General features: G+C 33.9%; 1 protein-coding gene across 1 annotated transcript in view; it reads right to left on the reverse strand.

Annotated features, from left to right (window-relative positions):
* Positions 1–12806, reverse strand: part of LOC134231316 (b(0,+)-type amino acid transporter 1-like) — a 16015-nt gene extending 3209 nt beyond the window's left edge. Inside the window, exons 1-11 of the mRNA XM_062713253.1 lie at positions 12677–12806; positions 11660–11761; positions 11128–11370; positions 10909–11034; positions 10550–10649; positions 9597–9641; positions 9325–9448; positions 8533–8639; positions 8185–8281; positions 6522–6680; positions 748–916 (exon numbers count right to left, since the gene is read on the reverse strand). Coding sequence (XP_062569237.1) covers positions 748–916; positions 6522–6680; positions 8185–8281; positions 8533–8639; positions 9325–9448; positions 9597–9641; positions 10550–10649; positions 10909–11034; positions 11128–11370; positions 11660–11761; positions 12677–12782 — 1378 coding nt within the window. The 5' untranslated portion in view covers positions 12783–12806. The remainder of the gene's footprint in view (positions 1–747; positions 917–6521; positions 6681–8184; positions 8282–8532; positions 8640–9324; positions 9449–9596; positions 9642–10549; positions 10650–10908; positions 11035–11127; positions 11371–11659; positions 11762–12676) is intronic.
* Positions 12807–24127: the final 11321 nt, after the last annotated feature.

Genomic DNA, 24127 nt, shown 5'->3' on the forward strand with positions numbered 1-24127 from the left:
AATCATCCTCAGGTAGTGTAGATTCAAATTTGTTCAAATCATGACCCCCGGGGCTAGGGTGGGGCCAAAATGGCCGACCCAAGTTTTACGGATATATAGGGAAATCTTTTAAAATCTTCTTTTCAAGTACTTCAAAGCTATGACTAGTGATATTTATATGGAATCATCCTCAGGTAGTGTAGATTCTAATTTGTTCAAATGATGAATGCTTGGGGGGGGGTTTAAATTCAAGCCCGATGTGCTCAGGTGAGCGCTGTGGCCCCTGGGCCTCTTGTTCATATTTTTGAATTTATTTATTTCATAGCATTCAATTATTTGAAATAAATCATGAGTTTTAATACACATTATATTTTAAAATACATGTAACTTTTACATTTTAATTGATATTGCTAAAAATGATTTTTTTTTTTTTTTTTTACAATAATGAAAAATTTCTTGCAATGTAGCAGATTGAGCTTATGTAAGTCCCAGAACTAGTGATAAGGTTTATAAAGGGTAAAATAAATATCAATTAATTTTTTTCTGCTAGCACAATATAATAAAAATTTATTTTTCTTAGATGTATTTTAAAGTTTTGGGACAATTTGAACATTTTTTGGCAGGTAAATAATGTGATTCAGATGGGTACTATGTTCCTTAAAGGAACTTATCCTCCAGGGTCAAAATAAATTACTATGACTTGAGGATGTCCTCAGATGTAAAGACATGAGGTCAGGTCAAGGTGACATAAGAATTATTGAAACTTACCACTTCCTGGAATGGAGAGATGAAGGTAGATAAAGGGAAAGTATAAAAGAACACCAACAGCAAGGACAGAGAAAGCAAAAATGTACTCCATCTTCAGACCATCCAAAAACGGAGCAACCACCAGATAAACACACAACAGTAGCACAACCATAGAGACCAGAATAGGAACCTACAAAATAAAAACAAATGTTACAACAGTAGCACAACCATAGAGACCAGAATAGGAATCTACAAAATAAAAACAAATGTTACAACAGTAGCACAACCATAGAGACCAGAATAGGAACCTACAAAATAAAAACAAATACCTGAACTAGCACAACCATAGAGACCAGAATAGGAACCTACAAAATAGAAACAAATACCTGAACTAGCACAACCATAGAGACCAGAATAGGAACCTACAAAATAGAAACAAATACCTGAACTAGCACAACCATAGAGACCAGAATAGGAACCTACAAAATAGAAACAAATACCTGAACTAGCACAACCATAGAGACCAGAATAGGAACCTACAAAATAGAAACAAATACCTGAACTAGCACAACCATAGAGACCAGAATAGGAACCTACAAAATAGAAACAAATACCTGAACTAGCACAACCATAGAGACCAGAATAGGAACCTACAAAATAGAAACAAATACCTCAACAGTAGCACAACCATAGAGACCAGAATAGGAACCTACAAAATAGAAACAAATACCTGAACTAGCACAACCATAGAGACCAGAATAGGAATCTACAAAATAGAAACAAACACCTCCACAGTAGCACAACCACAGAGACCAGAATAGGAACCTACAAAATAGAAACAAATATCTCAACACTAGCACAACCATAGAGACCAAAATAGGAACCTACAAAATAGAAACAAATGTCTCAACACTAGCACAACCATAGAGACCAGAATAGAAACCTACAAAATAGAAACAAACACTTTAACAGTAACACAACCATAGAGACCAGAATAGAACCTACAAAATTAAACAAATACCTGAACTAGCACAACCATAGAGACCAGAATAGGAACCTACAAAATAGAAACGAATATCTCAAGACTAGCACAACCAATGAGACCAGAATAGGAACCTACAAAATGGAAACAAATATCTCAAGACTAGCACAACCAATGAGACCAGAATAGGAACCTACAAAATAGAAACAATTGTCTCAACACTAGCACAACCATAGAGACCAGAATAGGAACCTACAAAATAGAAACAAATGTCTCAACACTAGCACAACCATAGAGACCAAAATAGAAACAAATGTCTCAACAGTAGCACAACCATAGAGACCAGAATAGGAACCTACAAAATAAAAACAAACACTTTAACAGTAACACAACCATAGAGACCAGAATAGAACCTACAAAATTAAACAAATACCTCAACAGTAGCACAACCATAGAGACCAGAATAGGAACCTACAAAATAGAAACAAACACCTCAACAGTAGCACAACCATAGAGACCAGAATAGGAACCTACAAAATAGAAACATATGTCTCAACACTAGCACAACCATAGAGACCAAAATAGGAACCTACAAAATAGAAACAAATGTCTCAACACTAGCACAACCATAGAGACCAAAATAGGAACCTACAAAATAGAAACAAATGTCTCAACACTAGCACAACCATAGCGACCAGAATAGGAACCTACAAAATAGAAACAAACACCTTAACAGTAACACAACCATAGAGACCAGAATAGAACCTACAAAATTAAACAAATACCTCAACAGTAGCACAACCATAGACACCAGATTAGGAACCTACAAAATAGGAACAAATGTCTCAAGACTAGCACAACCAATGAGACCAGAATAGGAACCTACAACATAAAAACTAATGTCTCAACACTAGCACAACCATAGAGACCAGAATAGGAACCTACAAAAAAGAAACTAATGTCTGAACAGTAGCACAACCATAGAGACCAGAATAGGAACCTACAAAATAAAAACAAATACTTTAACAGTAACACAACCATTGAGACTAGAATAGAACCTACAAAATAGAAACAAATACATGTACCTCAACAGTAGCACAAGCATAGAAACAAGAATACGAACCTACAAAATAGGAACAAATACCTGAACTAGCACAACCATAGAGACCAAAATAGGAACCTACAAAATAGAAACATATGTCTCAACTTTAGCACAACCATAGAGACCAAAATAGGAACCTACAACATAAAAACTAATGTCTCAACACTAGCACAACCAATGAGACCAGAATAGGAACCTACAAAAAAGAAACTAATGTCTAAACACTAGCACAACCATAGAGACCAGAATAGGAACCTACAAAATAAAAACAAATACTTTAACAGTAACACAACCATTGAGACTAGAATAGAACCTACAAAATAGAAACAAATACATGTACCTCAACAGTAGCACAACCATAGAAACAAGAATACAAACCTACAAAATAGGAACAAATACCTGAACTAGCACAACCATAGAGACCAGAATAGGAACCTACAAAATAAAAACAAATGTCTTAATAGTAGCACAACCATAGAGACCAGAATAGGAACCTACAAAATAACAAGAGGACCAGGGGCCACAGCGCTCACCTGATCACATCAGCTAGGAAAAACATGTATCAGATCAGAACTGAAAGGTAACTAAAGTTGGGGGGGGGGGGGCTTCAATTTTAACCCCCAAGGGGATCACAATTTGAACGAACTAGAATCTACATTACCTGAGAATGATTCCATATAAATATTACTAATCATGGCTTTGAAGTACTTGAAAAGAAGATTTAAAAAGGTTTCCCATTATATTCCTATGTGAAACTTTGATCAGCTATTTTGGCCCTGCTCTATCCCCGGGGGTCATGACTTGAACAAACTTAAGTCTACAAACCTGAAGATGATTCCATATGAGTTTCATCTTTCCTGGCCCAGTGGTTCTTGAGAAGAAGATTTTTAAAGATTTTTCCTATATATTCCTATGTAAAACTTTGGTCGGCCATTTTGGCCCCGCCCAACCCCCAGGGGTCATGACTTGAACAAACTTAAATCTACATTACCTGAGGATTATTCCACATGAGTTTCATGTTTCCTGGCCCAGTGGTTCTTGAGAATAAAATTTTTAAAGATTTTTCCTATATATTTCTATGTAAAACTTTGGTCGGCCATTTTGGCCCCGCCCTACCCCCGGGGGTCATGACTTGAACAAACATATATTACCTGAAAATGATTCCATATGAGTTTCATCTTTCCTGGCCCAGTGGTTCTTGAGAAGAAAAATTTTAAAGATTTTTCCTATATATTCCTATGTTAAACTTTGATCGGCCATTTTGGCCCCGCCCTACCCCCGGGGGTCATAACTTGAACAAACTTAAATCTACACTACCTGAGGATTATTCCACATGAGTTTCATCTTTCCTGGCCCAGTGGTTCATGAGAAGAAGATTTTTAAAGATTTTTCCTATATATTTCTATGTAAAACTTTGGTCGGCCATTTTGGCCCCGCCCAACCCCCGGGGGTCATGACTTGAACAAACTTGAATCTACATTACCAGAGGATCATTCCGCATGAGTTTCATGTTTCCTGGCCCAGTGGTTCTTGAGAAGAAGATTTTTTAAAAGTGCTATTAATTTTTCACTAATTCATAATTATCTCCCCTTGGAAGAGGGCGTGGCCCTTCATTTGAACAATCTTGAATCCCCTTCACCCAAGGATACTTTGTGCCAAGTTTAGTTGAAATTGGCCCAGTGGTTCTTGAGAAGAAGATGAAAATGTGAAAAGTTTACGACGACGCCAACGACAACAACGACAGACGACGGACAAATTTTGATCAGAAAAGCTCACTTGAACCTTCGGCTCAGTTGAGCTAAAAACTAATGTCACAACAGTAGCACAACCATAGGGACCAGGATATAACCCTACAAAATAAAAACAAATACCTCAACAGTAGCACAACCATAGAGACCAGAATAGGAACCTACAAAATAGAAACAAATACCTGAACTAGCACAACCATAGAGACCAGAATAGGAACCTACAAAATAAAAACAAATACCTGAACTAGCACAACCATAGAGACCAGAATAGGAACCTACAAAATAGAAACAAATACCTGAACTAGCACAACCATAGAGACCAGAATAGGAACCTACAAAATAGAAACAAATACCTGAACTAGCACAACCATAGAGACCAGAATAGAACCTACAAAATAAAAACAAATACCTCAACAGTAGCACAACCATAGAGACCAGATTAGGAACCTACAAAATGATAGAAAATGCCTCACTCTAATTGACAAACATATAAAAAAAAAGCTGAAAGGAAAGTATATAAAAGACATTCATTTAAAAACATGAAAAGGTACTTTAATAAAACAAAATTGTGTATCCTGGTGCCCTGTGTTGCAGCTTATGTCAACAGTTTAAATTTCTAAGGTGCAATGCAAACTCAGCATTCTAGAGACCAAAATTATTGTTTCCCAAATAAAGAACTTTTATTTATGAATATAACTGTGAAATATGGAAGCCCAGCAACCAATCATTCAAAAGTTATGGCCAGGGTTAAATTTTTTTAAAAGTGTGTCAAACTCTAGTGTCAAACATCAAATTAATGATATTCAGGGGAATGTCCACAGGTGAAATATAAAAGCCCTAGCACCTGCAACTTTTCAAAAGATATGGACAAGATTGAATTTTTTTCCTTCAAACATAACAGAAACTTTAAGGTCAAAATTGTGGAGTACAATTAACAAAGGATGTTTTTGTCACAAGGATCTGTGAAGTGTGAAAGTCTTAGTACCAAGTGATCAAGGATAAACTTTTTGAGAAAAGTGGGTCAAATGTTAAGAGGTTAAATACCAAAAGAAAGATCCTATCACAAGGAATACACCTGTGAAGTATGAAATATATAATATCTAAAACCATGATTAAAGTTATTGACAAGAAGATTAAAATTTTAGGTCAGACATTGTAACTGTTATTAAAAATAGAATTTCTGTGAAAATCTTAACTATTCCTCCTGGAGTTTTAGTCTGATTTCATTGAAAAGAAATGTAACAAGTAATCTTTGACAAACAAAAGAAATTCTTATACAAATGCTTTTTACTCTATAAACGAGCCACACTATTTGAATCAATTAGGGATTGAAACTTGCAAGCTTACTGGTGATTTTTTGTAAACTTCGCTAATTGTACAAACACAAATCAGTAGGAGGTAATTAATTCTTCATATTGTTTGACAAGCCTATCCTCTATTCTACTTGTTTTTTTTAATCTATTTTTAGTAACAATGACAACACCTCTGAAATCAATAGCCTTGAAATAGAATTATATGTTAAGTGTAGTGTGTGTACCAAATACTGAAATCAGACCTTAAGTGTAGGGAAGAAAAACAGTGTTCACAGACGGACGAACAATTTCTTTTCGCTTACCAGTAGATGGTAGAGATAAACAAGTCCGTTTCAGTGGAAAATTCATTGCAATAACTTTGAATAAAAAATAAGCGCCTGTTTTAAGCAACATAATATTAAGTTAAGGGATCGCTGTTGTTTGTAAAAAATTCAACTTGATATATCTATTGCAAAAATAGCCACAAATGGGCGAAATGATAGCTGTAAATATATATGACTATAATTTTTTTCCTAGTGTATAGTAGGTTAAATTTTATGTTCTTTTAATTATTTTAAAACACGCAGCATCACACAGATATAGAAGCACCTTTTTCACACTGCTGTTCAAAACGGTATCAAAATTTATATGGAGATCTACTTTGTTCCTACCCTGACGCTCCGTGGAATGTCCTTCGTGTCCCTCTTGAATTTGAAGACGATGTGGGCCGCCATGACCAGCCCCCAGGTGCCCCAGGCTATGAATCCAGTCAGGTTAATCATAGACCCGACGTTACCAGGTAACACAAGGTATAACAGCGCCATCAGTGTCTAGAATGCATGGTTAACGGAGGAAAGGTCAGTGCTGTATGGGATTACATAAAACATCTACAAGATCAGACTTCAGTATGTAATACAGACTACAAGAATGCTTAAAGTGAACAGGATTCGTAGAAGGAATTTGTCCGCCATATTCGATTGCCCCTTGCTATATCTTAGGGCCCTTATATAAAACCACGCACTTACATTCATTATCAGCCTGTAGAAAAACGTATATATGCCACACAGCACTCGATATATAGCGACAAAAATAACTGTGTACTTCTATTGCAGCAGCACGGTGGCAGCAGAGTAAGATACCAAAGAAACTCGCAATAGTTGTACAGGGCATTGGGGGTTACAAGATAAAGCACGAACACGGGTATTATCGAAATGACCTAATGCCTTTTTACGAGTCATGTTCAGATTTAGTGGAGTTGTGTGAGAAGAAATGTTAGTTAACTATATTCCATTTTTTGTTTGATGCAAATCAAAATTTATTTTGATTAAGTTCGCGGGTTTAGTTTAAGGTCACTTGGTCAGTAACCATGTGATGTTAAATCACAAGATTCATTTACTTTGTCAAGCACATTTTGTACTTCTCAAAGCTAAAAAGATAACATCTTTGTAAAAGAAATATAATTGAAAAGAGTCAAAAGTCAAACACTGACATAATCTCAACCAAATTCAGCTAAAATGTGCAATCTATTAAATGTTCCTGTCATATATAACGAACAATCAATATTTCTCAACTGAACTGCAAAAAGAGATTTTTCTCAATAATTATATATTTTTCTTTTCAGATAAACGTTAACTCAAATTGTATTATAACAGTGTCCATCTGAACAGTCTTGCCATAAAACGAAAATATGTTTAAGGACCCTCCTTATACCTGTGCGAAATGGGTTTTTTTTTTTTGGACATTGAGAAAATATATTCTATAAAGGTGTTAATATTTAGCTTCTTTAATTAATTTTCACTATACAGTACATTTCATTTACCCCAGGAAAAATAATCAAAAACAACACAGTATCAGTGAATAGAAATCACTGTTGTTTACTTGCACGGAGAAAGTACATGTTAATAACACATGCAACACGTCTAATTAATTTATCTTGCCCTTTTAAAATTTTAAGAATACTTAAATTGATTACATATTGTGTATATACTGTGAATTTCTATTTTGTAAAATTTAGATCTAAGGGCAAATCACTTTAACTGCAAAAATACCATAAAATCAGAACCCTTGAGTGTGCAGTGTAGAAAGGGTTCTTAAAATAAATAATCCGCGGATTTTTCTTTTAATCTCAAAAGAATAATTTCATACTGAATTTTTCTAAATTTCTCTTTCTTCTCAGAAAAGTTTTACTCACACGATGCTCAAATAATAACAGCTAGGGAGAAGGTTAAAATAGGCTTTGCCTGCTGCCTAATCCCATTCACTTTATGTGAATAAAATTTTGTATAAATAAAATAAATAATAATGATAACAGTGATATATAATGTATGTACTAACCATGAAGATAACTGAGGGAATCGGGATCAGAGAATGAACGTTAAGGTAGCAAAACACTTCCGGGAAATTCTGGTCCCTGGCTGCAGCAAAAATAACCCTTAAAAAGCCAATGTTGTGTTAAAGTCTTAATCGTAAATATCCAAGTGGAATATGACTTAATTTTAGTTTTTTATAGGGATATCAGTACAATTCGTGATAAATAAATTTTATTTCATTCCTGGTCTGTTTGCTTGTGACTGAGATATATAAATAATAATAATAAACACATACTGATATATACCTCAGAATATTATATATTTATTAAATATATATCTTGAGGTATATACTAGTATCTGTATGTAAACGAACCTTGAACCCACAAAAGCACCTCCATTTGCAGACCCAAACACCGAACAAGCGACAATAATGGGAACAAAAATTGCACCCTCTTTCCCGAACATTTTCTCTGCCCAAGTCTAATGTAAAATACAAAAAAATGTAAGAAAAGTAAAACTCATTTGGCGAGTTCTACTGAATTAAGATAAGACCACGCTCACAATCAAGGAACTAAAATTGTATTAAACATATTACCAGGTACAACTGTATCGTTAGAAGCGGCAGGTAACCCGCCTCTTTGGACGAATTACATAAACTAGATTTTAATATATGAGTATTTTCTATCTTTATCGATAAAACCTGTCTTTAAATTTCTCTGATGATTTTTTATAACTTTAAACATGGAGCAGACATAATACACTCCGAGATGACGAGGATAGGAATCGGTTGTCAGACTCGCCATATTCTTATAGCTTCGAACAAGAAAAAAATGAATAACCGACCAGCTGCACTCAAAACCAAGAAATGAGTTTGAGTTAGCACTCACAATCAAGGAATTGCTAGTAGTTGAGTTAGCACTAACAACCAAGGAAGTTTAATTCGTTGAGTACGCACTTCTTGAGGAAGCACGCACGACCAAGGAATTCTTTGCGTTAGCACTTACAACCCTGGAACTCTTTGAGTTAGCACTCGCAACCCAGGAATTCGTTGTGTTCGCACTCAGAACCCAGGAATTCGTTGGGTCAGCTGAGTGACTCACAATCCAAGATCTCGTTCATAGGTGCTCTGCATAAAAACAAGTAATGCTAGTAACTCGATACTCACCACGCCCACAGCCCAGGAAGACAGAAACTCGTCTTTGGAGAGCAGTGTAAAGTAAGAGACATTGACAAGCATGTAAACAAAAACAACAATCAGCATGGACAGACCTATTGATAGTGGCAGGTTCCTGGAACAGATGAAAAATCAAATGAAAAAAAAGTTCTCATCTCTTCCAATATCTTCGACCTTTGATCTCTTGCTAGGGATATTCTGCTTTATATCCGCGACATCAACGCCATGGAGCACAGAAGAATATATATCAAAGGGATACTTACCTATTTGGTTTTTTCAATTCTTCTACAGCATAATTAAGATTTCCCCTGAAAGCGTAATACAGATTAATTAAAGATACACTGATTTATCACATAATTTAATGCCAGAGACAATGATAAAACATCTCCAAAAGCTTCTACACATTCCTTGTTGTTGTTTGTTTGTTTGGTTTTTTTTTTTTTGGGTTTTTTTTTTTTTTTTTTTTTTTTTTGCAAGTTCAGTGATGTTTTGGAGAGGCATTGCAAACCGATGGGCAACAAGGAAGACCTTATCTTGAATTTTATCATGAAACGAAAATGGTTGGAGACTTTAAACTGAAAAAAACAAGATGTGCTTGTGAAACACTGATGCCCCTATATACAGCTTATGGCGAGGGTCGAAATCTCTCAAATGCATGTCAGACTCCAAAGGACAAGGTCAAAAGTGTGTGTACCCAAAGGAAGATCTTGTTTCAAGGAATACCTGTGAAATATGAAAGCCCTAGTTTTAACTGTTCAAAGTTATGACCAAGGTTAAAGTTTTCAAAAAGTGGGTCAAACTCTTAGGTCAAGGTCAAAAATATTTATACCAGCTGAAAGGTCTTTTCACAATAAATACATATTGAAGTATGAAAGCCCTAGCTCCAACTGTTCAAAATTTATGGCCAAGGTTAAAGTGTGGTATTTTTTTGTAAAAGCAGGTCAACCTCCAAGGTTTAGAAAAGGTCAAATTTGTTAATACCAAAAAAAGGTCTTATCACAAAGAATACACCTTAGATATATGAAGGCCATAAACCCACCCACTCAATAGTTATGGGCTAGGTTAAAGTTGACAACAGACAGGACAAAAACAATATACCCCCGGGATCTTTAAATCCGGGGGCATAATTTCCTACATATATAGCGTTTAGGAAATAAAGATTAACCCCTTGTTATATATATGATTTAATCAAAGTACTGAAAATACTGTGACGCACCATCCACCGTACGCCCACAAACCGCTGTATAGTGCCACAGCAAATCCGCTTAGTTCTGTTGTGGATCCCTCAAAACCTGAGTCAAGTATGCCTAAATTTCCTATTCAAAACATTTGAATCTTCTATCAGAGTTGTCTTTTAACATATTGCGAACAAAACATATAAGTGGAAAAAGGATCTTAACTTTATACATGAATATGTAAATTTTGCCATGGTATGAAATTTAATTTGGACAATGCATGTCCATCTGCCTCTCTTCTAACTAAAAGTCACATTTATAATACACATTTGACTTCCTCAAAAAGTTCTGAATGAGAGAGAGAGAGATTACAAAGTATACATCAAAAACTCAAACAAACCTATTACTAGTTGGTATAATCCTCCGCCGATAATCACCAGTAATCCGCCTACTTTAATGACGGAGAACAGCACCTGAGTCCGCGCCGCTAGTTCCACACTCGCAACATTTACAGTGGACACACTAACTAAGAATGCATTTAAAATTTTAAAAATAAAAGAAATAAACAAGCTGTGTGATAGTATAATTTTTTTTTAAGTTGTAAAAAAAAAATTCAAACCAATGATGATGGCTGCCATTATTTTAGTCCACCCTTGGGTTCTTTGGCAGTCGTCCATGGCTATCTGTGATATGTATTCGGCCACGGTCAGGCTTTTTACCAGTAAGGAGGCAGGATGAATGACCACTGAGCTCACCCATACAAAAAGAAAGGCCGGGAAGCTTCCAAAAGCTCTGTTTAAATAGATGTATGGACCGCCAGATTGCGGGAGAAGGAGGCCAAGCTCCGCCATTACTAACGCCCCTGTAAATTGTAAGCCTTATCTTTATTTCTGTAACAGGTAAAAGTTAGTCTTTCCATTTCTCTTGAAATTTCTATTGAAAATAAATGGGAAAAACCCCAATACAGCGAATTATTTCTGTGAAAACTTACTGATCATTTCAGTCTAAACACAAATATTTACAATTTAATTTCTGGTGTCAAAAAATGATTTGTGCTATCAAGAAATCCAGCTGAATTTCTTATACCACAATTTTTTTTTTTTTTTTTTTGAATGACAAAATCGATTAAAAAATATATTTAGTACACTCACCACAGAATGATAACACAGCGGATACAGCCCAGGCTGTTAGACACAGTCCCACGGAGCCCGTCCCCAGTAACACACCCTTGGGGGATATAAAGATCCCAGATCCTAGATATTAAGATAGATAGAATCTTTATAATGAAGTACAGTGGCAGTTTAGTTAAGAAATGACCATAGTATTTTTTTGAAAACACCAAAAAGATACTTGCAAAAATTATAAGAAAATACACTTGTTAGAAAAATTTCAATGGCAAATAAAAACGCGTTTGGCAAAAACGTTTCTCAAAATTTACACTACATTCAGAGGCGTAGTCACAAACTTAAAAGTGGGGGGGCTCAACTCCAGAAATTCTTTGAAAAGCAAAAAAAAAAAAAAAAGAGAAATTGAAAGTTCCCCAAACTTAAAAGTGGGGGGGCTCAACTCCAGAAATTCTTTGACACGAAAAAAAAAAAAAAAAGAGAAATTGAAAGTTCCCCAAACTTAAAAGTGGGGGGGCTCAACTCCAGAAATTCTTTGACAAGCAAAAAAAAAAAAAAAAAAAAAAAAAAAAAGAGAAATTGAAAGTTCCCCAAACTTAAAAGTGGGGGGGCTCAACTCCAGAAATTCTTTGACAAGCAAAAAAAAAAAAAAAAAAAAAAAAAAAAAAGGATATTGAAAGTTCCCCAAAGTCGAAAATCCTATTTCGTGGGGGGGGGGGGGGGGGGGGGAAGTGGGCAACAACAAGTTACTTTCAATTCCAATTTTCTCCCACAATTCTTCGATATAACTATAGTAAAGGTAATGTTGGGGAAAAATAGCTGTGATTTTGTTCTTCATTAAAAAGTGGGGGGGCACAGACATACTCTTGCCCCCCCAGATCTAAAAGTGGGGGGGCTAGTGCCCCCGCTGCCCCCCCTGTGACTACGCCTATGACATTGTAATACTATTTGAATTTATCAAGCGTTTTTAGACTTTAAAATATAAAATATACATGAATGGGTGTTTCTTACCAATGATCGTGCCCATGAACGGATGTTTCTTACCAATGATCGTGCCCACTATGAAAGAGATCCCACTGGGCAGCCCAAGTCGACGACGGACAAACACTTCCTGTGCGATGATGACGTCATTTCCAGATTTAGTTGTCATACTTTACAATTGGTACAGTGTGCTTTGATTAGTTTATTCACTTGTATCCTTTTCTGATACAAATTTCTACAGTTCTGAATCAGCAAAAGATTAAAATGAACGACGTGTGAAGGTCCTGCTCATTTTTTCCCCTTCTTCTGTTTAGTCTAAGACTAGACAGAGTGTTTAAACCATGTCATTGATATAAAGAAACCCCGAGCAATAAGGTCTCAACTATATTATTCAAGAAAAGGTCAACTGAGGTTAAGAAAAACAAAATAATTTGTCACTCAATATCAAAGCCCGTAACAAACATATTCAACTTCCAGAATTAATGTACACTTTTCTACCATGAACACTGCTGCATTTTTTGCAACATAATAAAAACTAGAAAAAAAATTATATACCTTTTTATAGATCCCTAATATACGTATTCATCAATAGTCAGGTGAATCAAAGATAATACATGAATTTGTACCCATTTAACCAGATACAACCCTTTCTTGATACAGTTTACCTACTACATTACTGGCTATACATTGAATGACTCAGTTAAAATATAAACAAATTTTGAGAATGTAAAATGTACTATTTAAACTTTTTAAAAAGGTAAATTAAGCTTTAAAAAACAACATTGTTTTTGCATAACATTATTGAATAAAGCTTGTGCCTTTATGCCTTAATTATAATGCAACAGTACGTTAAATTTTTCATCCTCAGCCACCTGCGTTATCAAATGTCACATGTTTGTCAAAAGTAAAGCCAGTGGGAATAATATTTTAATTTTATTCGATTTTTGTTAATTTGTACGATAAGTTATAGATTCTTTATATAAGGAGCTCAAAATCAAGTCATAATGAATGCATTCCTTGTAATATAGAAGAGATATATTTCTTTATACTTACCTTTAATCAGGAATCTGGCACTATAACACAGGCTCGTAAGTATCTGTGATACCTCTCTGTCTCTCTTTTAATAGAGATGATGTAAAAGTTTCCTCATATCAACTGAACAGAACCCGATAAACACTACATTTGCTAACTTACAAACATTTTACGTCGACCTTCACACGCCATTTATTTTTTCGTTGCCTGCAGTTAAAAGTCACCAAAGGGGCATTTCTCATTAAGATTTATTTCTGTAAACATTTTCAGCACACCTTTGTGCGAGGGCAGTTCAATAAATAATGTCATCGGTGCTCGGAAATAAACAAAAAAACGCTTTTCAATAATTTAATGATTTCACTTAAATATTCTCTTTTAAAACACATGTCCGTAACATTTTTATCCAATTTCTAATTGTTTTTATAACACAATTTTGAGTATGGCCCTTCGTATATTGGAATATGGCAGATCCTATGATTTCCTGTAGCTGATTTTTTCTTTCTGAAAGGTGTTTTTTTTCAAGTTTAGGAAATGAAACAAGTCAAAGGTTAAAAGATCTGGCGAATATTGCTAATAATTGGTGTGACAAAAGATTAACTTTCTGTTTATCCCAAAACTCCTTTACTCTTCATGGCCTGTAGGTTTGGACGCTGTCATGAAGAAATTTAATGTAGTGGATTCCTGATTCTGGTTCCTTCTTCTCATAAACCTCACGATTTTTTTGCAAAAATTGTGCTTTCTAGACTCTTTCAGAAATTGAACTGCCTCCCCGAATAAGAATTTGAACAATAAGACAAATAATATTTAAGAAAATAGCATATAAAACTGTTTTTGTGCTCTTGCAATTCTTTGCTCTTCTCAGGTCTTTGCTGTTTTGTTAATTGCATCTTATTGTTTGTTTTGAGGGTTTAAGGCAATGAATTCAAGTTTTATCAACTGTTTGAATTTTAGACAAGCATGGATAAGTTCAATTTTTGATTTTTTTAAAATAATTGATTAGATATTCTAAATCTTACAAGCTGTCGTTTTCACTCATTTTTTAAAACATAGGGTAACCTTTGAGTATTAAACTTTTTACTTTCAAATGTTTATTGAATGCATTGCGACCCCCAAAATGGGTGCCTATCAAATTTACCATGTGTCTTAAAGTCAATCAAACATAATCAGTGCATGATAATTTGTTGAATTTTCGGAAACAGTCCATTGGTTGTTGTAAGTCCTTGTCGCCGAAGACAGTGTCCATTTTTGATGTCCATTATACACTGTCGTGATCCCGTTCCGGATTGGACGAAACAAGATGGCGGTGGGAACTAATCGAAAAAGGTAGGAACCTGAGATTTCAGTAAATATTTCCGTTAACCGTCAGATATGCTTGTTCCGTAGATACTGATGAATTTCTAGTTAAATGTTTATTAGTGTGTTTAATTGCTACTTTTCCTATCGTCTCTTAAACTTGAACATTTAACGACTGAAGACTGCAATATTTTTCCGATTGAGTTTGACGCGGCATGGAGTTGATTTTTCTTCGATTTTGAGTTTTATACATCCAGCAGCCGGAGTGTCGCTAACAATTGATAATTTGGAGTAATCCTGACCTGGTGTTATATGTTTATTTGTTATAACTCCTTTTGTTACAAAAATATTTCGATTTAAAAATGTTGACATGTACTGGATTGGAATTGGTTAATTTTTATGGAAAATGTGCCGGATTAGACTGCATTTTTGGTGCTGGATTGGATGTTTATGATGGTCATTTATTTAATAACCTTTTTTTCTCTTTTAGTTTTTAAGCTATGGATGCATCGTTCAATGAAATACCAGAAGGAGGAATTTAATATAGCTTATCTTAGCATCAGCACTTAGAAGTTCAGCACTTAGAAGTTTTGTAGAGGTGACACTTTACAACAGCACATAACAGTTGTCCACGAAGCAGCAGAGGCGTATCGATGCAATATCTACGGCAGCTGCTACATGTGGAAGTACATCCTACGGTATGGCACGCCGATTGGTTCAAAATTATTTTCTGCACAACGATCATGATTTTATACACGAGCTAGAAGAAAAATATACACGAGTAAAATAAAAATGCACGTATCGGTAAAAATTGCACATAATTTAAAAGATTTTTACACAAACATAACGAAAAATACACGAATCCGAAATTTTTTACACGATTAAAGGGTTAAATATGCACAAACAAAAATCGAAAATTGCACGAGCAGAGGAAACTAAAAATTACACAAACAATTTTACTGCGCATACAGCTGCGCATATCATTACTATGCACATAGAATATTCATAATGTTCTTGGTTTTCTGTACTCTTTATCTCTTCATGTATGCTAAGCTGAATGTTATCGAGAATGGAAGTTGCTTTTTTACAATCCGATTTCGAATGAAGTGTTTCCATTGATCTATGCGAGAGTATTTAAAAGCTTTTTGAAAATACTATGTTTTTCTTATATTGACCGAGATCAAGATATATTTTTCCATCGGTACGTTTGTGCTACAATGCGGGGTAAAAAAAAAAAAAGTACCATTGCGTATGATGCACTCGACTCCGAACTAAAAGTACCTAACGATGAACGTACAGTACGGCTGACAAGGATCTTGATTTTAAAAAATCATTTGAGGAGATTCACCATTTCGGAATAGGAAATTAAATATTCAGTTGGCTGGATATATACAAATGTGTACATTTTTAAATTTAAAAAGTGAGGATTACCTTAGATGTACACAACGTAATTTTTATGTCAAACATAAAAATATTTTATTTCTATTTACATATGTATCCAAACTTATAAAATATCCGATATCAATTTTGGTTGGATATCTGTAGCCTACTTTTTGTCATGATTTTTTCCATGATATTTTATATTTTCATTTTTAAACTTCGAAATAAAAACAAGATATTTCTTGTAAGCGTTGCCGTAATTCGTAATGGCGATTACTAGATAAATATGTTTTCATTTTTAATAAAAAAAAAAAAAAAAGGGACCAGATAAACGGAGAATATACTTATATACTCTATGTACATGCGCTTTGTGTTTTGTTAATTAAATTTGTCCGAATGAAATAACAAAACTCTACTCAAATAATCCTAGCTATGGAAAAACACATGATCATTGGCGGACCTGGCTCGTGGATCGATTGGAGTCCCAATATAAATTTATTTAAGTTTCAAATCGTTGGACCATAATGACACACCAAGACTTTTAAAACATTGTGAATTACTAAATACATCTACATACAATGTTACACATAAATAAAATGGGTATGGATACTGCAGTTTGATAATAAATGGAAAGAATATAGAACTTGTTTTATCATTCTTGAAAAATGCAAATAAATCATGTTCCAAATAGAGCACAATTTTTGCAAATATTTTCAAAGACAACAAATTCTCTTTACATTTAGAATTCGTATTCACAAAATTTAATAATTTATTATTTCCCAAACACTAAATTTAAGTTTTTTTGTAATAACACTTTTCAATCCAAATCTATGGCCTATGGCCCAAATCTATAACAAGAACATGACTGTATAACCATAAAATGAAATCTCGGCAAACGGGCCTGTAGAAGTCCCCCCTCCTCCCTACTTTTTTCTGAGTATTATAGACTTTGCAACAGTAAATTTTCCTTATATGCTGGTTGACCTTCAATTTTTAAATGTTATGTCGAGCGCAAATTCCAGGATATGGACGGTTAATTACAATATTTTCGTTATAGTTTTAGGTTGAATTGCAATCCTGATTTATCGAATACTTCATGTACGCTTAAATTCAAAGAAAAATATTTCAGCCAATAGCATCAGGAGGGGCATGTCCCTCCCCCTTTACGTTTTCTTTTCTTTGGCATACATAACCTTTTTCTATCGTAAATATCCACTGAAAAGCCTCATCCCCTATTTTGTTTGGTAGTTTAAATCTAAGTAATATATGCTTATGTGTTTCGAAAAGAAGGTGGAATATTGAAGGTGCCTCACTACCTCAACGAAATAGGATTTTGTTTGGACACCCCCCCCCCCCGCCTTTTTTTTTCGCTTGTCATGCAATTAGGCTTTTCAGGTAATTTGTCAAAAAAAAAACCCCCTCCCCACTATCAAAAGCGATGCTTTACTGATATTATATGTGTCTGCATATTATAATTTTAAATTGTTTTAACTTCTTTATATGCATTTTACCTATTCAAAGCAAACTCGATAAAAACATATTAAGCATAGATTCACATAACTAAAACGACTACAGTTTACATACAATTTTCTACATTTACATGGATATTTATGAAATCACTACACATTGTTCAAAATTAAAGACTGCATGTTCTACTTTGTCACATACATAGTTATATAAAAAAATTAATAATTATATTCGATCTTTTCAATATAAAACTTAAAGTTGCGCAAATATTTGCCTTATTTTTATTTTTTACTGTTTATTTCCAAAAAGTTTTCTGTCAAATTCCACAACCCAGATGATCGCAACAATGCTTCAAAATCTCTGTATGAATTGCTAGTAATCCTTCATCAAAAGGTATTATTGATGTGTCAAATAACTATAAATCGATTAGTATGCAGGTGTCTTTCATTCCATCATAGCAGGGAGGGTTCTCTCTATATGAAAAGGTCACGCATCCACATCCTTAATTATTACAGACGTACTCATGCACAGTGGGTGGTGGAGGAGAAGAGTTTGATTTGTTGTTAACTGTCTTGTATTACATCACATGCTGTTTTTAATAATTTTTATGAAGACCTTTACTGTATCAATATTTTACACTTTCAAAAGAAATTGCTATATAGACAATGATAGAGGAATGACACAATTTAAAAATCTAACAATTAAACACACAACTGGTAATGTGCCTCCCTTTTACGTTATTTATACATGTGTAGAATGTTTTTTTAATCAGGGGTGTTCATATTCCATACTTAAGATTGTGTGTAAATTTATACATGTATAAATTATTAAAACACATTGTACATATTCTTGAGAGTCGGAATTCCAAAAGACTGAATCCTTTTCAAAAAGATTAAATAAATATTACTAACACGTTACTAATCCTTTAGGATAAATTTATAGGTACACATGTTTCAAGCATCCAAGCCACCCTGAGCTGTTCTCTAATGAATATTAATGAAATGTGCGCAATGAGGATGCGTCGTATATTATGTCGATGTTGTATTCTCACTCGTGCAGTTTTCGTTTTTACGTTTGTGTAAAAACTATATCGTGTAAATATTTTGTTGAATGTGTAGTTTTTCTGTAGTTTGTGTAAATTTCAATAACTTTGTGTATACTTTTCTCACTTTGTGTAAGTTTTTACTTACTCGTGTAATTTTTGTTTAAGGTCGTGCAGAAAATAATTTTGAACCAATCGGCGTGCCATACTACGGCGGCACATCAAAAACAGGCATGGAGGAATTAAGAAGGTCTGAGGAACAGACACTGACAACCAAATATTTTTTAGACCTAAATAAGGTGTATCTGTGATAATTTCAAATTCGTTGCAATTGTACTGATTTCTCTTATATTATTTCAGAGAGTTTTTATATATATTTTTTAACGCATTTACTTTTTCTTGTGATGGTTATATAGACACAAAAAGTGCATTGGCGCTTGGTTTCAGGATGGTGCATTTTGTTTATTATGTGTTTTACTAGGTGTGTCTGAATACCCTCATAAAAATAAAAATAAAAATTTGCTGAAATTAGCACGTTTTAAAAATGTCATATTATTTACTGTATATAAAAAGAGTAAATATGACATTTTTAAAACGTGCTAATTTCAGCAAATTTTTATTTTTATGAGGGTATTCAGACACACCTAGAAAAACACATAATACACATAATACACCATCCTGGAACCAATTATATACAGTAAATATGACATATTTAAAATGTGCTAATTTTAGCAAATTTTTATTTTGATGAGGGTATTCAGACACACCTAGAAAAACACATAATACATAAAATACACCATCCTGAAACCAAGCGCCTATGAAAAAGTGTTCATGACTGCACGTTATTTTATTAAATGTTAACAAAAAATGTCAGAATTTTTTTTTTGGTCTTTTTTTAATATCTCTTCCCCTTAGTAGAAAAAGGAATGTCTTTTCCCCCATTGGTACTTTTTTCTAGCAATTTACTATTTTACCAAAATTTATTGTAAGCAAATTTACGGTGAGATCATTTAATATGCCGTATAACAGAAGAAACAATTTGATTTTGTCCTCTGAAATACAACCAAACGTGAAATTCTAGTACTCTACTCGTACATGTACAAATGTTTTTGTACAGTAGTATCGTTCAATGGAATACCAGAAGGAGGATTTTTATATAGCTTACCTTATAGCGAAGGATTTAAGTATTATTGTTATAGCTACCCCCCCCCCCCTCCCCCGATAAAAGAAATCATCGTTGTCCTATTTCTTTTTATCTCAAATTTTATTGTATCCATATTTCTTTTACAGAGTGCATTGTTTTTATAAACCTGTAAGAGCTTGGAGTCCAGAAAAAGGAAAAGAGGAACCGTTTGTAAGCCAGAGGAACCGTCCACAAAAACTTAAGCGTACGAGAATTTTACCGAGCACATGAGGCGAAATTCAGTCCTATTAAACAGAGTATTTTAGTACGGTAGAGTTTTTTTTAGAGTACGCTTGTAAAATTTTATAATTTAATGCAAATAAAGTGCTTTTTGTATGTTTTTCTACATTATTTTAACATAATAAACATATCTTTTAAATAAAATGCGTATATATATGTTCCTTATTTTAGAAGTTAGGCCCCTATGCCTATTTTAATTTTTGATTTCAGGTTACGGTTTATCGTTTGTTCCCGATACCGATTTAATTTAACTTCTAATATTATACTTTCATGTGAATTAGTTGAATCTGATTGGTCGAGAAATATTTGTCATAAAACACTATTACCCGCTGAATAATGAAGCCACGCCCTCCAGCGTAGCAACAGTCAACAGTGCTTGACGACAGGTGATATTCCAAAAAATAGCGACTGCGCAGAATTTATGCGCGCACGGTTCACTGTTATATGTATCTGTATAAAACATTCAGTATTTAAGCATTGAATTCATATTTTGGGATGTCTTCCAAAATATGAATCCAATGCTTATATTTACATTCTCTAATTTTCCTTTAACATAATTGTTTATTTACTTCATGTTTAATGTGAATTTAGCGCCCTTCGGTATTGTTGTGCTTAATAAATATAATAGCCGTTCGTGACGTTGGAAAGCCGTTTGTGACGTTGGAAAGTTAAATAACGCAAATAAACATTGCGAGGAAAAAAAAATGACAAATTAGTTTTTAATGCACATTTGCTGTATTTTATGTTAATTTTAAAAGGGTAGTTTTTTTAAAATGAAATTGTGTCAAAAAAATATATATATTTCGGTATTCCTAAATATTGAAAATGCATGTAGTTCCTTCTGTGTATTCTACCGCGCTGTGACAAGGTTTCGCGTGTGTTATAGAAATTTGAACGTCGTGGATTTCTATTGGATTTCATTAAGAAAGTTACACTGAATGTAAATATAATATAATAAATATTGCATGTAGTTGAGTGTAACATTGAAAATTTTCACCCCTCTGTACTCTGAACTCTATCGTACTCTGTTTAGTAGGACCCGGCGAAATTGTAGAAGTCACTGTAGGAAAGCGGCTGACCATAGTATATATTACGGTCATCAAAACATGTCGGCCGAGGTCACCAGTTAGAATTTTTCAGTCAAGATTTCAAACATTTGTCAGGTTATCTGTGTTAATTCTTGCAAAATTTAAATGTACTCTAATGAGAACTTGCTATTGGTTATTATAACTTACTTGAATTTAAGGAAATAAAGCTGTAGTACGACCTCAAAGTTTTTGACAATGATGACCGTAACAAACACACTCAACAAAGTAGATGACGACCGTAATATAATTATAGAGATGACCGTAGTATATGTACTAAATCATTTGAGACGTATAATATCTTATTCAATATCAGTACCAGATGTTCAATACAGATTACATTTTACAAGATCTGTATACTAATTAGTATGGAGGTTAAAAAAAGAACTGAAAGGTTTTAAATATGATTGATTTAATACTTATTGATAAGAGAAGCCACGGTTGATTTAGACTGTTAAACAAAGTATATATAAAAAAAATCTTGAAAAAAGTAACACTTCTCTTCGACCTTATTTTATCTTTTCTCTGTATTATACATTATTTATATAAAAATAATTACTAACAATTGCGACTATCAAAGTTTATTTTGCATTCTTCAGGAATAATATTAATGCGACCATCACTAAGTCCTCCTTTAAGCCTCTGAAAAAAGACAAACCGCGCCCTTCAAACAGTTTTGCAACCAAAATGATAGTGAATCATCACTTTATCTCATGTTATCAACCGCCCTTTTTTATATCAAGCAACAAGTGGAGTGCAATGTTAACGCCTAATATGGCGTTTCTGTTGTTTTTCATTAATGTTTTCCTGACAACATCAGGTAGAACACTGTAAATTTCACTGTGTTCTGTGTTAGTCTCAGCATCTTGTCCAAACTCTCATTGCTGCTGACGTTTACTTTCATGAACTTCAATTTTTTACTCTCAACATTTAAACTCACTCTATGGCGGATCCAGAAATTTTGAAAAGGAGGGCCCGACCAGTTTAAGGTCAGGGTAGGGGCCCACAGCCACACCAAAAACACATTGATTTATCAAATATTGTGTATTTTTGGACACAATGGGGGGGGCGTGCCCCTGCCCCCCTTTAAATCCACCAGTGTCACTGTACGAGGGCTGTTCAATAAATAATGTCCTGAACTGTATGACATACAATACAGTTATAATATGACATTAAGCTTGCCTTTCTCTCATTATTAAATCTTAAAATGAATTTATAACAGTTTTTTGTGCCCACATTTTCATCACATAGTTTCATTGTGAGAAGCTGGAAAACAAGGACTATTCATTATAAATGAATGGTAAAGAATAAGTAAACTAGAGTGAAAATGAAAACCTTATTAAAGCTGCTGTAAAACTTGTTAAAAATCCCAAAGAAATATTCACTGAAATATGTGACATTTACAGCAACCAATGCCTGTTTTATAAACAAATGAGCAGGTGGGTTTCAATAAAAGAAATTATATAATGGGCATCAAAAATGGGTACCGTCTTTGACAACAAAAATATAACAACTTATGTACTGTTTGCCAAATTTCAACAAATAATATTTGATGATATATGACTGACTTTAAGAAACATAGCAAATTTGATAGACATCATTTCGGGAGTAGTTTACACTGTTTTTAAGAAACGTTTGACGGTAAAAAAGCTTAGTACTCAAAGGTCACCCTATATTTTGAGAAATGAGTGAAAACGACAGCGTGTAGAATGCCTTAACAATTATTTTAAAATATCAGTAATTGTAGTTATCCACGCTTGTTTGATATTCAAACAGATGATGGAACTTGAATCTATTGCTGAAAACCCCCAAAACAAAATCTACCATAAGATATACTTGATAAAAACAGCGAAGGTCTGACAAGATCAAAGAACTGCAAGAGCACAAAGACAGATTTATATGCAATTTTCCTAAATATTAGTAGTATTGTTGTTCAAATTCGTATTCGGGGAGACAGTTTAATTTCTGGAAGAGGCTAGAAAGCAATTTTTTTTGCAAAAAATCGAAAGGTTTATTAGAGGAAGGACCCAAAATCATGGCAGCGTCCAAATCCTCACGCCCTGGAGAGTAAAGGGGTTTTCGAGATAAACAGAAAGTTAATGGTTTTTCACATTAACAATATTAGCCAGATCTTCGACCTTTTGACTTGTTTCTATTTCCAAACTTGAATAAAACACCTTTCAGAAGGAAGAAGCAAGTCCAGGAAATCATTGGATCTGCCATTTTCCAGTATACTAAGGGTCATACCCAAAAATGAGTTCTAAAAACAATCAGAAATTGGATAAAAAATGTTACGGACATATGTTTTAATTAAAAGAGATTAATAAGTTAAATCATGAAGACTAAATCATTGAAAAGCGTCTTTTGCTTCTTTCCAAGCACCGAGGACATTATTTATTGAACAGCCCTCGTATATTCATTATAGATTTTTTCCTTAAGTTCAGATAAGTATATATAGGAAAATGAATAGATTTCTGCGTTAAGTTCTAATTTATGTATGCTGAATTTTTTTCGCTTCCAAATGGTGACATATCCTATGTATGGCACGCCAAATTCACAAAAATGAGCTAAACACAGTTTTACAGTTGATAAACTAGGTTTATCGACTGTAAACTATAGTTAACAAACCGTGAACTTCATCTGTAAAACAATATTTAACGGTTGTTAACTATAGTTTACGAATGGTAATCTAAGTTTATCTACCTGTAATAAAGTGTTAACAATAGATTTTGTTGGTAAACATAGATTTACGTTTGTAAACTATAATTTACAATCGTAAACCATAGTTAAGA

The sequence above is a fragment of the Saccostrea cucullata genome, unplaced genomic scaffold, assembly GCF_032062105.1.
Source record: "Saccostrea cucullata isolate Sc308-1 unplaced genomic scaffold, CSIRO_AGI_Scuc_v1 ctg32, whole genome shotgun sequence".
NCBI lineage: Eukaryota > Metazoa > Mollusca > Bivalvia > Ostreida > Ostreidae > Saccostrea > Saccostrea cuccullata.